This window comes from Haematobia irritans, chromosome 4 (genome assembly GCF_050003625.1).
Source record: "Haematobia irritans isolate KBUSLIRL chromosome 4, ASM5000362v1, whole genome shotgun sequence".
Taxonomy (NCBI): domain Eukaryota; kingdom Metazoa; phylum Arthropoda; class Insecta; order Diptera; family Muscidae; genus Haematobia; species Haematobia irritans.
In genome coordinates, this window is record NC_134400.1 from 148,177,329 (window position 1) to 148,193,036 (window position 15,708).

Genomic DNA, 15,708 nt, shown 5'->3' on the forward strand with positions numbered 1-15,708 from the left:
TTTTTGGCTCTAGTGGCAACCATGAACCGATATGGACCAATTTTTGTGTGATTGGACCAATTTTGATATGGTTGTTAGCGACCATATACTAACACCACGTTCCTAATTTGACCCGGATCGGATGAATTTTGCTCCTCCAAGAGGCTCCGCAACCCAAATCTGGGGATCGGTTTATATGGGCGCTATATATAATTAAGGACCGATGTGGACCAATTTTTGCATGATTGTTAGAGACCATATACCAACACCATGTACCAAATTTCAGCCGGATCGGATGAAATATGCTTCTCTTAGAGGCTCCACAAGCCAAATCTGGGGATCGGTTTATATGGGGGCTATATATAATTAAGGACCGATATAGACCAATTTTTGCACGGTTGTTAGAGACCATATACCAACATCATGTACCAAATTTCAGCCGGATCGGATGAAATTTTCTTCTCTTTGAGGCTCCGCAAGCCAAATCTGGGGATCGGTTTATATGGGGGCTATATATAATTATGGACCGATGTAGACCAATTTTTGCATGGTTGTTAGAGACCATATACCAACATCATGTACCAAATTTCAGGCGGATCGGATGAAATTTGCTTCTCTTTTAGGCTCCGCAAGCCAAATCTGGGGATCGGTTTATATGGGTGCTATATATAATTATGGACCGATGTGGACCAATTTTTGCATGGTTGTTAGAAACCATATACAAACACCATGTACCAAATTTCAGACGGATCGGATGAAATATGCTTCTGTTAGAGGCTCCACAAGCCAAATCTGGGGATCGGTTTATATGGGTGCTATATATAATTATGGACCGATGTGGACCAATTTTTGCATGGTTGTTAGAGACCATATACAAACACCATATACCCAATTTCAGCCCGATCGGATGAAATATGCTTCTGTTAGAGGCTCCACAAGCCAAATCTGAGGGTCCCTTTATATGGGGGCTATACGTAAAAGTGGACCGATATGGCCCATTTTCAATACCATCCGACCTACATCGATAACAACTGCTTGTGCCAAGTTTCAAGTCGATAGCTTGTTTCGTTCGGAAGTTAGCGTGATTTCAACAAACGGACGGACGGACGGACGGACATGCTCAGATCGACTCAGAATTTCACCACGACCCAGAATATATATACTTTATGGGGTCTTAGAGCAATATTTCGATGTGTTACAAACGGAATGACAAAGTTAATATACCCCCATCCTATGATGGAGGGTATAATAAAATTTTGACAAAATTTTCTATAGAAATAAATTTTTGATGAAATTTTGTATAGATATTATATTTTGACAAAATTTCCTAAAGACATAAAATGTTGGCAAAATTTTCTATAGAAATATAAAATTTTGACAAAATTTTCTATGGCAAAAAAGTTTTGGTAGATTATTTTTGGCTCGAGTCTCGAGTGGGAATCGTGATTCTTGCGTGATTGGGGATCGGTTTATATGGGGGCTATATATAATATAGATCGAAAAGAAGCAATTTTGGAATGGTTGTTATCGGCCATACACTAGAGCAATGTACCAAATTTCAACCTGATCGGATGAATTTTGCTCCTCCAAGAGGCTCCGGAGGTCAAATCTGGAGATCGGTTTATATAAGGGCTATATATAATTATGGACCGATATGGACCAATTCTGGTATAGTTGTTACAGACCTTATACTCATACCATGTACCAAATGTCAGCCAGATCGGATGAAAAATGCTTCTCTTAGAGGCTCCGCGGTGGATTATCCCACCTCAGTAATGCTGGTGACATTTCTGATGGTTTCAAAGCTTCTCTAAGTGGTTTCACTGGAATGTGGAACGCCGTTCGGACTCGGCTATAAAAAGGAGGTCCCTTGTCATTGAGCTTAACATGGAATCGGGCAGCACTCAGTGATAAGAGAGAAGTTCACCACTGTGGTATCACAATGGACTGAATAGTCTAAGTGAGCCTGATACATCGGGCTGCCACATAACCTAACCTAGAGGCTCCGCAAGCCAAATCTGGGTGTCCGTTTATATGGGGGCTATACGTAAAAGTGGTCCGATATGGCCCATTTTCAATACCATCCGACCTACATTAATAGGAACTACGTATGCCAAGTTTCAAGTCGACAGCTTATTTCGTTCGGAAGTTAGCGTGATTTCAACAGATGGACGGACGGACGGACATCTAAGGATCGACTCAGAATTTCACCACGACCCAGAATATATATACTTTATGGGGTCTGAGAGCAGTATTTCGATGTGTTGCAAAAGGAATGACAAAGTTATATACCCCCCATCCTATTGTGGAGGGTATAATAATATATTTGTTTGTTTAATTGGATTAATTAATTTTCTAACTAACTAAAAAATCACTAAAGTAGTACATGATCACTTTTTTAACAAATTTGATTGAAGACAAAAAACACATTTTTTCTGTGTTTTGATCACATTTTTTTCTGAATTCTTTATATTTATATATTTTAAATATCAGCTTAGTATTTTTATAACTACCCAGCAAAAAAAAAAAAAAAATTGAAAGTTCCTCCAAAGACACAACTTTAAAAGCACCTCCAGAAGATGCACTCCCAATGATGTTCTTTATTTTAACTACCCAGGAAGTTCTTTTAATTAAATTCTTTATATATTTTTTCATACTTTTAACGGATAGTTGTAACTTTTTTGTTTCAAATAGGTTAAAAAAGAGTAAGAAATCATAAAATGGTACAACTCATTTATTTTTTGTCGACAAAAATGCTAAATCCAATCTGAAAAATTTGTGCATTTTTGAAAATATTTGAGGTGAAACGTTTCCGACAAAATATCACAGAATTATTTAATCTACACCCAAAATATTGAATTCGGCTCACACCTAAAGAAGTGATGCAAATTCAGTGCAACGGCTGTTCAAATGGACGACTTCCATCCTATGACAAGCCCATGTTAAATTCATCGCTTCTGCGTCAATTTTGCACCACTTCCGGATCCCAAAAGAACATTGTCAATACTTTTTTGGCGACACTTTTTTTGCTGGGTACCTGATAACATAGTTCTTTGTGCAGCAATCAAATCATCATAAAGACTATTCAATAATGCCAATCACTTAAACACTTCCCTGTGGACTATGCCATTAAACTATATTATCCACTGGGACTTCATTATTTGTCATACCGCAGCAGCTTTCAATCTACTATATTTTGTAATTAAAGAATATTAATGAAGTGCTGATTACATGACAACTGTGAATTCCTATCAATTGGAACATTTTACAAATTGACATGTCTCAATGGGAATTAAGTAAAAGCTAGCTTATATTATTCCCTTGACCATTTCACAAAATCGTAAAGACCACAGCAAGCTACATTGTGCACTACTCGCATCACTCACTGACTCACTTACACGATACCGTATTAAGTACGCCTTCATGGTCTCTTTTTCATTTTAATTTACACATAGTTTTTTCTTTTCGTTTCATTTTAATGTCTCATTTCACCATATGCCACCATCATGATGACGACGCCCTGAATCCGATATTTGTTCCTGGTGAACTACCAATGCTGATATTGCTGATGCCACAAATGAAATGTCAAAAGCATCGCCCTATTTCCAATCGACATCACGCTCGGTGACGGTGAAAAAGGGTGACACAGCTGTATTGCAGTGTTCGGTGAGCGGTGACAAACCGATTAATATCGTTTGGATGCGTTCCGGCAAAAGCACCCTCAATCCATCGACAAATTACAAGTATGTATAACTTCATTACTTTACTTTGCATTTTTTTTAGGAAACTTTATGCCTCTTTACTAAGGGAATGCAATTTTTCTCTGTTGCATTGATTCACGTTTAACGAATGCCTTTGTGAAATTCCCCTTGTGAAATAGTGGAGTAGTTTTTGTTTTTGTTTGCTTCAACAAATGGAGTTGATTTTACCTGGGACAATGACAGTGAATCAAAGCGAAATTTATTAATTTAATCAGTGATTAATAATATTAATATTGATATTACACTCAAAAAAGAGGCTGCCAACTTAACTTTATATTAGTTCATGAAAATTAGTTGATTTTAATTAAATTTTGCCCAACTTAACTTTATATTAGTTCATTAAAATTAGTTGATTTTAATTAAATTTTGCCCAATGTGGGCGCAAATGTTCCTTATTTTAATAATGTTTGCTTACTTTAATGTACACTTGTATGTTTACTAAAAAACAAGTATATACAGCACTAAGTTCGGCCGGGCCGAATCTTAAATACCCACCACCATGAACCAAATATTAGGGTTTCCTTTGAAATTTCAGGAGGGCTTGAGGACTTGAGGACACTTCCCGAAGATAAATTTAAAGATTTCACCTATGAGGACTATATCAGATTCTGGATTTATAAGAACCATTTTTGTTTGAGTTTTAGAGGAATCATTAACATCTCTTGTAAGTGTGCAAGAAAATTATAAAATAACGTCTTGATTTGAAATCTTAAATCTGTAGAAGTAAAATCTGGAAATTTTACATTGAGTTTCAAGCAATTTTCATGATCAGTGCGCCTTCTACACCCTCAAGAAGTGAAGTCGGTCTATATGGAGGCATTACCAAATGGACCGATAAAAACATAATCCGATACACGTTTTTGTGAGCCTAAAATACCAGAATATTTACAATTTCAGGCAAATCAGATAAAAACTACGGTTTCTAGAAACCCAAGGGGTTAAATCGGGAGATCGTTCTTATGGGGGATATACAAAAATATGGACCGATACTCACCGTTTTCGGCACACCTCTTTATGACCCGAAAATACCTCTAGATTTCCAATTTCAGACAAATTGGATAAAAATTTCAGATTCTAGAAGCCCAAGAAGTAAAATCGGGATATCGGTCTATATGGGGGTTACACCAAAACATGGACCGATACTCACCATTTGTGGCACACCTCTTTATGGTCCTAAAATACCTATAAATTTCCAATTTCAGGCAAATTGTATATAAAGTACGGATTCTAGAAGCCCAAGATGTAAAATCGGGAAATCGGTCTATATGGGGGCTATACCAAAATATGGACCGATACTCACCATCTTCGGCACACCTCTTTACGGTCCTAAAATACCTCTAGATTTCCAACTTCAGACAAATTGGATAAAAACTACGGTTTCTATAAGCCCAAGACCCCAAATCGGGAGGTCGTTTTATATGGGGGCTATACCAAAACATGGGCCGATACTCACAATTTTTGTCACACGTATTTGTGGTCCTACAATACTTCTAGATTTCCAATTTCAGGTAAATTGAATAAAAACTGCGGTTTCTATAAGCCCAAGAAGTAAAATCCGGAGATCGGTCTATATGGGGGATATACCAAAATATGGACCGATACTCACAATTTTTGGCACACGTATTTGTGGTCCTATAATACCTCTAGATTTCCAACTTCAGACAAATTGGATAAAAACTACGGTTTCTATAAGCCCAAGACCCCAAATCGGGAGATCGGTCTATATGGGGGATATACCAAAATATGGACCGATACTCACAATTTTTGGCACACGTATTTGTGGTCATACAATACCTCTAGATTTCCAATTTCAGGTAAATTGAATAAAAACTGCGGTTTCTATAAGCCCAAGAATTCAAATCGGGAGATCGGTCTATATGGGGGCTATACCAAAACATAGACCGATACTCACCATTTTTGGCACACCTCTTTATGGTCATAAAATACCTCTAGATTTCAAATTTCAGGCAAATTGGATAAAAACTACGATTTCTATAAGCCCAAGACCCCAAATCGGGAGGTCGGTTTATATGGGGACTATATAAAAACCTGGACCGATATAGCCCATCTTCGAACTTGACCTGCCTGCAGACAAAAGACGAGTTTGTGCAAAATTTCAGCACGATTGCTTCATTATTGAAGGCTGTAGCGTGATTACAACAGACAGACAGACGGACAGACGGACAGACGGGCATCGTTATATCGTCTTAGAATTTCTCCCTGATCAAGAATATATATACTTTATATAGTCGGAAATCGATATTTCGATGTGTTACAAACGGAATGACAAACTTATTATACCCCCGTCACCATTCTATGGTGGTGGATATAATGAAATATTTCATATTTTCCCAAAATGGGACAAGTTTACCCAAATTGAGTTCATAAACGAGTAAATTTTACTAAAATGAGTAATTTTTACAACATTTTTCAAACATGTTGCAATTAGAAAACTACCCAGCAAAAACTAGGTAACCACATCTCATTACAATTTACATTACCAGGAGTAAAGATGTCATTACACATTGCATTACATTGCGGTGAGTTATAATGAATAACCTGTAATGAAAATAATAAATACTCCTCGGTAATTTTCGAATTGATATTTTCAAAATGTAATGTATTTTGCTGTTAGGTTAGGTTAGGTTAGGTTATGTGGCAGCCCGATGTATCAGGCTTACTTAGACTATTCAGTCCATTGTGATACCACAGTGGTGAACTTCTCTCTTATCACTGAGTGCTGCCCGATTCCATGTTAAGCTCAATGACAAAGGGACCTCCTTTTTATAGCCGAGTCCGAACGGCGTTCCACATTCCAGTGAAACCATTTAGAGAAGCTTTGAAACCCTCAGAAATGTCACCAGCATTACTGAGGTGGGATAATCCACCGCTGAAAAACTTTTTGGTGTTCGGTCGTAGCAGGAATCGAACCCACGACCTTGTGTATGCAAGGCGGGCATGCTAACCATTGCACCACGGTGGCTCGCTGTTAGTGACTTAATAAAATAGAATGAATGATGGTACCATTAGGTATAATTATTATTGTTAGAGACTATATGCCAACACCATGTTCCAAATTTCAGCCGGATCGGATGAAATTTGCTTCTTTTAAAAGCTCCGCACGCCAAATCTGGTGATCGGTTTATATGGGGGCTATATATAATTGTGGGCCGATGTGGACAAATTTTTGCAAGGTTCTTAGAGACCATATACCAACATCATGTACCAAATTTCAGCCAGATCGGATGAAATATGCTTCTCTTAGAGGCTACGCAAGCCAAATCTGGGGGTCCGTTTATATGGGGGCTATACGTAAAAGTGAACCGATATGGCCCATTTGCAATACCAACTGACCTACATCAATAACAACTACTTGTGCCAAGTATCAAGTCGATAGCTTGTTTCGTTCGGAAAATAGCGTGATTTCAACAGACGGATGGATGGACGGAAATGCTAACACAGAAAAAAATATCACCAAAATATTTCCAATTAAAAAGTTAATTGAAGTTGAAAATTTTTTCAATTAATAAATTAATTGATACAATTAACTTTTTAATCATGATAGAAACATTAAGTTAATTAAGTCAATGATTGAAAATTTTAAAATTTTTAATTAAAAAATTAATTGATACAATTAACTTTTTAATCAAATTCGGAAGACTAATTCAGTTAAAAAAAGCGCTGATTTTTTTTTAATTTTTAATTAAAAATGTATTTCAAACAATCATTTGTTAATCCAAATAAAAACTCTAAGCCAATTCAGAAAGTAATTAAAAATAGTTACCTTTTTTACTTAATAAATTAATTGAGTTTTGCAATCAACATCAATTAAATTTTTAATTGAATCAATTAAAAAATTAATTGAAATTTGCTGAAAAAATCAATTAATTTTTTAATAAAGAATTTTTTCTATGTCCAATTAAAACTGTGATTGATACTATCATTTTCGTGATTGAAGACATTTCAATTAAAAAATTAATTGGATCAATTAATTTGGTGATTGAATCAGAAAAAAAAGTTTTGTGTGTGTAGATTGACTCAGAATTTCACCATAGCCCAGAATATATATGGGAGCTATATCTAAATCTGAACCGTTTATTTGGCAGGTTTGATTGATGCAACAGAAGGTTATCTTTTGCTAAAATTTAGTAAGATCGGGTAATAAATAAGGCTATTTTGGTAAAAAAACAAGTATATACAGCAGTAAGTTCGGACGGGCCGAATCTTAAATACCCACCACCATGAACCAAATATTAGGGTTTCCTTTGAAATTTCAGGAGGGCTTGAGGACTTGAGGACACTTCCCGAAGATAAATTTAAAGATTTCACCTATGAGGACTATATCAGATCCTGGATTTATAAGAACCATTTTTGTTTGAGTTTTAGAGGAATCATTAACATCTTTTGTAGGTGTGCAGGAAAATTATAAAATAACGACTTGATTTGAAATCTTAAATCTGTAGATTTTCACCCGAGAAGTAACATCTGGAAATTTTACATTGAGTTTCAAGCAATTTTCATGATCAGTGCGCGTTCTACACCCTCAAGAAGTGAAGTTGGTATATAGGGAAGCATTACCAAATGGACCGATAAAAAATTTATCCGATACTCGTTTTTGTGAGCCCAAAATACCAGAATATTTGCAATTTCAGGCAAATCAGATAAGAACTACGGTTTCTAGAAACCCAAGGAGTTAAATCGGGAGATGGACCGATACTCACCGTTTTTGACACACGTATTTATGGCCCGAAAATACCTCTAGATTTCCAATTTCAGGCAAATTGGATAAAAACTTCGGATTCTAGAAGCCCAAGAAGTAAAATCGGGAAATCGGTCTATATGGGGGCTATACCAAAATATGGACCGATACTCACCATTTTCGGCGCACCTTTTTACTGTCCTAAAATACCTCAAGATTTCCAATTTCTGGTAAATTGGATAAAAACTACGGTTTCTATTAGTCCAAGACCCAAAATCGGGAGGTCGGTTTATATGGGGACCATACCAAAACATGGACCGATGCTCACCATTTTTGGCACACCTCTTTACGGTTGTAAAGTACCTCTCGATTTCCAATTTCAGGTAAATTGTATAAAAACTGTGGTTTCTATAAGCCCAAGAAGTAAAATCGGAAGATCGGTCTATATGGGGGCTACACCAAAATATGGACCGATACTCACAACTTTTGGCACACGTATTTGTGGTCCTACAATACCTCTAGATTTCCAATTTCAGGTAAATGGAATAAAAACTGCGGTTTCTAAAAGCCCAAGAAATAAAATCGGGAGATCGGTCTATATGGGGGCTATACCAAAACATGGACCGATACTCACCATTTTTGGCACACCTCTTTATGGTCATAAAATACCTCTAGATTTCAAATTTCTGGCAAATTGGATAAAAACTACGATTTCTATAAGCACAAGACCCCAAATCGGGAGGTCGGTTTATATGGGGACTATATCAAAACCTGGACCGATATAGCCCATCTTCGAACTTGACCGCCTGCAGACAAAAGACGAGTTTGTGCAAAATTTCAGCACGATTGCTTCATTATTGAAGACTGTAGCGTGATTACAACAGACAGACAGACGGACGTCGTTATATCGTCTTAGAATTTCTCCCTGATCAAGAATATATATACTTTATATAGTCGGAAATCGATATTTCGATGTGTTACAAACGGAATAACAAAATTATTATACCCCCGTCACCATTCTATGGTGGTGGGTATAAGAAATAGAGTTATTAGGGAAAATTTTTGAAAATCGGGCGATACATATATATGGTAGATATATCTAAATCTGAACCGATTTCTTCCAAATTCAATCCTTGTACCCAAAAAACGTGCTGTACCAAATTTCATCAAAATCGCTTAATAATTGAGACCGGAATCCTGCAGAAGGACGGACGGACACCAAGCGCTAGACTCTGAGTCGATCGGTATATATTCTATGGGTTCTAAAATCAATATTTCTGGTAGGAACATTTTTTTGGCAGACCAAAGTGGTTATACCCTCCTGACCACTATCACCCAGAAAAAAGTGCCTTCGAAACTAAAGGAAAAAATTTTCATCAATATAGTTTATCCATTTTATTTCCATTAAGGTAAATTTTTGTGAGAAATAATAAAATTTACTCGTTTCAGTAAAAAAATCCTAAACTGTAAGCAGTTAGGAATAGTTCATTAACTAGAATAAGGCATGGAATTTTACTCATACTATTTTCTTCGCTGGGTATAAGAATTTACTACTGAACAAGAAAATTTTATTCACCGATAACAAAGCATTCGTAAAAATAAACAAAAACCGAACTAAAACCAAGTTTCCTCAAAATTGGTAAAATTTCTTATAAAATGATAATTGCGACTTCCTTTATAATAGAAAGTTTTTCATACATACGAACAACACTTGGCATAGAAAAATATTTTAGTTCATTCGTACTAAGAAGTATGCAATCCTTTCAAAACTTAAGGAAACACACTTGTTAGAATATAGGAAATTTTCCTATATTTCTATTGTCTACCTGTAATCGATACCTGTCATCGCAATCGATGTGTTTGCGCGTGGGTGTAATCGATATGTTTGCGCGTGGGTTGTTTTTTTAGTTGGAATCGCATTGTTGTGGTATACAGAAAGATTGTTAAAAAATAATATGGTAAAATAATATAATAAATTACAAATAAAATATATAAAATATTTATTATTTTAAATTAGTGAGAAAAATTTTCGTTTTTTGAAAATAAATTTATCAATGTTCGTGATGGTATATAAAGAAAGAAAACACCAGCAGAATAACAACCCTTTCATTTGTCTTCATTTTGGAATCTTCAATTATCAGGTAATATTCAGTGACGTTAACCTTTTGCAACAAAAATGGTTTATGATTTTTTATATTTGTAGGTATTGAAATTGTAAAAGGAGGACAAAATCGTTAGGCAGCAACTTATTAGTGAAAAGTACAAGAAGAAGAAAAAGTGCGTTTTTCAGTTGATAATATCACATGGAAATTGGAAACAGCGGAATAATAAACTAATATTTCAAGGAGATTCGATGCTGTTGATTCTTAATAAATATTTCCAATATATTAATAAAACATGTCTTTTATTGAAGATAAAATTGCTTATATAAATAAATAAAATTGTATTTAATAACGAAGGTAAGCAGTTCTAATTATGAAGTAAAAGTTTTACCACAAATGTGTAAGTTTTGTCCATGTGAATGAAAAAATTTCAATAAAATCATTCTATATATGAATTCAAATCAGTTAAATTTTTTCATTCTGTAGTATAGTGGTACATAAATATAGGAAAATGTTAACTAATATATGGAATGCATCGTTCAAACAAATAAAAATGTCTTTGGCGCTATACGAAGTTCAACTTTCTTCACAATGAGTTCATTTTAACTTAAAGAAGGGGTCACTTTTTTCTGGGTGATGTGGTTTAAGGTATAAATATTCACGTTTTCTTTTATTCAAAATTAGGTTTTCTACATTAGGTTTACGACTTTTGCGACATATACCGTCGTAAACGTATATCACAAAAGTCACAGTTTGCGACAGGCCAACCCTGAATGTGAATCCATCTCCATTAACCTACAACATTTATTTCTATTTTATGTGTGGAATTAATTTGAGTGTATTCTTATTTAGATGATTTGTTACATTTTTGTTTAGTTGTACAATATTCGTTTCTATTCAAGTAATGTTCATACTACAGCATTACTTGCCATATTTTGATCCATTGTAATCGGCTAGAGAATTTTCGAGGTTTGGTTACCTGAGGCAATAAGTTGCTATTTGGCTAACTTTGGTATATCTATGAATAAGCGATTACATATTAGGTGATTATGTGCTTTTAAAGCATTACTTATTTCATGGTCAAAGGTATGCCTGGGGAAAAGTACTTTCCTTCTACGACATGCGTCTGTAAATGTAATCCGAAAAAAATAAGCCTAAATTTTCTTTCATTGTGGGTTTATTTTTTTTGGGTGCATTTATACTCTTATATAAGTTTAAGTTCTATCGTTCTCAAAATTGGCATAGAGTCTTTAAGATATTGTATAACATATAGCTGCCGATTTGATAATAATTGACATCTTTATGAACCGATCTTCTTCCAGTTTATCATACCTGAATCTATTGTAATTCTCGTAAAACTTGCAAAATTTGAGGCAAATCGGTTTAGATTTATATATATATATATATATATATATATATATATATATATATATATATATATATATATATATATATATATATATATATATATATATATATATATATATATATATATATATATATATATATATATATATATATATATATATATATATATATATATATATATATATATATATATATATATATATATATATATATATATATATATATATATATCTCCTTCGCCCGATGTTCATTTATATGGCCCTACAGGCCAGCATTTGACGTTAATTTGCTTCAAATTTTGCACAAGGATTACAACTGATAGTATCGTCAAGTATGGCAAATTTGAAATCAGTTGAGAGTTAGATACATATATCTTTCGCCCGATTTACACTCGTATGAGCCCAAAGTTTTGTCTCCGATTCACGTTAAATTTTGCAAAGATAGTAGAATTAAATTTTTAACTACACTAAAAAAATATTTACGTGATAAAAATATTTACACTAAAAAATATTTACTATGCAACCTAAATTTTAGGATGCGCAATTTACAAAATATTAAGGACAAATTTCATTAAAATAATGACATTTTAAGTAAAACAAAGTTTATTGTCTTAATTTTTTTTTTCATTCAAGAAATCCGCGAAAAGAAAATTAAAATTCGATAAATGAGATCTGAATACTAATTTTAATTTTATTAATCCTAGATTTAAGGCCAGATAGGTCGCTAAAAAATGTTTTTATTTTATTTTAAAGTAGCCGCATCTTTGGTTCGGAATAGGGATGCCAGATTTTGAAGAGGCAAAAAGAGCACATTCAGCTTATAAAAAGAGCACATACGAAAAAAAGAGCACACTTTTTCAAATAAAATAAAAACATTTAATACTACGTTCGCACTAGACACGAAAACCTCGTAAACGAGGATTTTGGCCGTAATCCTCCAAGATCTCAGTAGATTTGCAATAGGCAAATATCAGCTGGCTCGTGGAGGATTGCAACAAAATCACATACGGGTTTGTGTTTGTATTGATATGTATTGAAATCTACGAAATCTCGTTATTTTGCCAGTGCGAACACTTGAGATTTGTAAAGAAATATTGATTCTAAATAGCGAGATTTCGTGTCTAGTGCGAACGTAGTATAATTCCAATTTATTGAAATATAATTGATTTAAACATAAGAAAAAGGTTCATAACATAAACATAAAATAAACCACTTTCAACTCACGCTAATTTTCTTACAATACTTTTCAAGCCATTTTTTGGTGTTTTGTGAAAAATGTTATTGAAAAAAGTTTGTTTACATTTGGAACAGAGTTCAAAGTGAAGAAGCAACATCGACGTGCTCTTTTACGACTCTGATATATAAAGTAAAACACTATTTAATTAGAAAATAACGGCTTAGGAAAATCTCGTAGTGTGACATTTACGTATGTTCAGTTCACTTTTACCATTTATTGAAACGCGTTGGTGTAATATTTGTTGTGATACATAAAAAGAGCACAAAAAGAGAACTTAACTAAAAATAGAGCACTTTTGCGTGCTCTTTTAGCCTATCTTGTTTTAAGAGCACATTTTGTAAAAAAGAGCACATGTGCTCTTTAAAAGAGCACGTCTGGCATCCCTAGTTCGGAATCAATACCAAAATCCGTAGGAGAAGGTCAAAATCTTTGGATCCAAGTAAACTTTTTTTTGTACGTATGCAAAATTTGGTCAAAATCGGTTCAGATTTAGATATAGCTCCCATATACATCTTTAGCCCGATATACACCCATATGGTCCCAGAGGTCAGAGTTTCACCGTATCTTGCTTCAAAGTTTACACTTTGGTTGAAATCGATTCAGATTTAGATATAGTTCCCATATAAGTATATCTTACGCCCGACATAAATTCAAAATTTTGCACTGAAAATAGAATTAACATTTTAGCTATATGTATCAATTTTTCATTAAAATCTGTTAATATTTAGATATAGCTCCCACATACATATGTGTCTGCCTGATTTGGGGAAATAGGGTAAAATACTCGTATTTCATATTTTATACCCATTTTAATGGGATTTTACTCAAATTGACTTGACATTTTACCCAGAGAATAGGTTTAACATTATATTGAAGTGTGTCACACTCCGCAGCTAGGGGTGTGCGATCACTCTAGTTACATGTTACCTTCTCCTATTCCGCATATAGGGTGTGCGATCACTCAAGCCCTGTATTTCCCAATGTCCCAATTTTTCTCCTACTCCGCACATATGGGTGTGCGATCACTCTAACCACGTGTTCCCAAATTTCTCCTATTCCTATTCCATCTCCAACCAAACACGACGTCACACGTACCATAATTGGTTCGCGAAGTAAGTTGAGGTCCGCAAGGTCTCACCCGTAGCTCCGCATTCACAATCACAGTCACGTTCTCGAGTGCCCCCTGAAACCTATGCAACCATCCGCTTCTACAAATTTGAAACTCTTCGTGGTAATAAAAATTTTCGTGGTAAACTCCGTCGTTACAGTATAATTTTTAAAGAAGTAAAGTCCAATAATGCCACCAGCCCATAAACCGTACCAAATTGTGACTTTTTCCGTATGCTTAGGAAGCTTGTGCAATGCTTCTGGAATGCCTATTTATGTACGCATTTAGCAAAAACAAGTATATATTTCAGAAAGTTAGGTCGGGCCGAATCTTGAATGAATATAATATAATAGTTTCTATTGAAAATTCTTCGACGTACACTAAAAAAAAAGCATGCCCGGTTCCAAAGATTTTGACTTTACTTTAAAAATTTCGGTATTGATTCCGAGCAAAAGAAGCGGAGAATACAACTAAGGATACTTTTAAGACAGAATTCTCTTTTAAATTTAAATTTTTGTGTACTTGCTTCTAGGAAGCAAATTTTAATTTTTCGCTTTTTCACCTTTTTTTCTTCCTATGCTATCAAAGTCCTTTAAAATCGAGTTAACGACAACTTTATTTTCCAAATTCAGACTCGATTTCCAGTAGAAATTATGCTATGTTTTAAGTAAAAAACCTCTTTACAATAAAGTGTTGAAAAACACGTCCTATATTTAACGATTTTTTTCTTTGTAGTCAAGATGCAAAAAGACTAAAAATTTAAAGACAATTTCATTAAATTTAAAGAATTTTTCTGAATTATTAAAGTCAAGTCAAACATTTTTTCTTTCATGTTATGATACCCATTTTTAAGTGAAATCACTTAATTATAAGGACAATACGACTTTATTGAAAAGTTTATCGACTTTTGGACAAGGAAAAAAGCTTTATATTAGAGAAATGATTTTTCTATGCTAAGCAAAATTTGCATTCGTATTTTAGAGGCAAGAAATCCTTTAACCTCACGACAATATTTTTTTCAGTGTAGCGGTTTACTTGATAATATATAGAACTTTAGGGAGTTTTATGACAAATATTCTCCCAAGCAGATCAGTTCAAAATTCTACCTATGAATACTAGATCAGATTCTGGATTTGTAAGAACAATTTTTGTTTGAGTTTTAGAGGAATCATAATCATCTCATGTAAGTGTGCAAGAAAATGATTAAATCGGTAGGTTTTTACCCCCATTATATAAATGATTAGGAGAAGTAAAATCTGCAAATTTTACATTCAGTTTCAAGCAATTTTCATGATCAGTGCACCTTCTATACCCTCAAGAATTAAAATCGGTCTATATGAAGGTTCTAGAATCTACACCCATAGAAAAAATCATGAACGGCGTTGTCATTTCAAAACGTTTCGTTCATGAAAGTGAATCAACACACATGTGTTGTCAAACTGAGAACAGACGGGG

General features: G+C 34.2%; 1 protein-coding gene across 1 annotated transcript in view; it reads left to right on the forward strand.

Annotated features, from left to right (window-relative positions):
• Nucleotides 1-15,708, forward strand: part of Dscam2 (Down syndrome cell adhesion molecule 2) — a 210,552-nt gene that overhangs the window by 157,232 nt on the left and 37,612 nt on the right. The window contains exon 12 of the mRNA XM_075307282.1: nucleotides 3,572-3,722. Coding sequence (XP_075163397.1) covers nucleotides 3,572-3,722 — 151 coding nt within the window. The remainder of the gene's footprint in view (nucleotides 1-3,571; nucleotides 3,723-15,708) is intronic.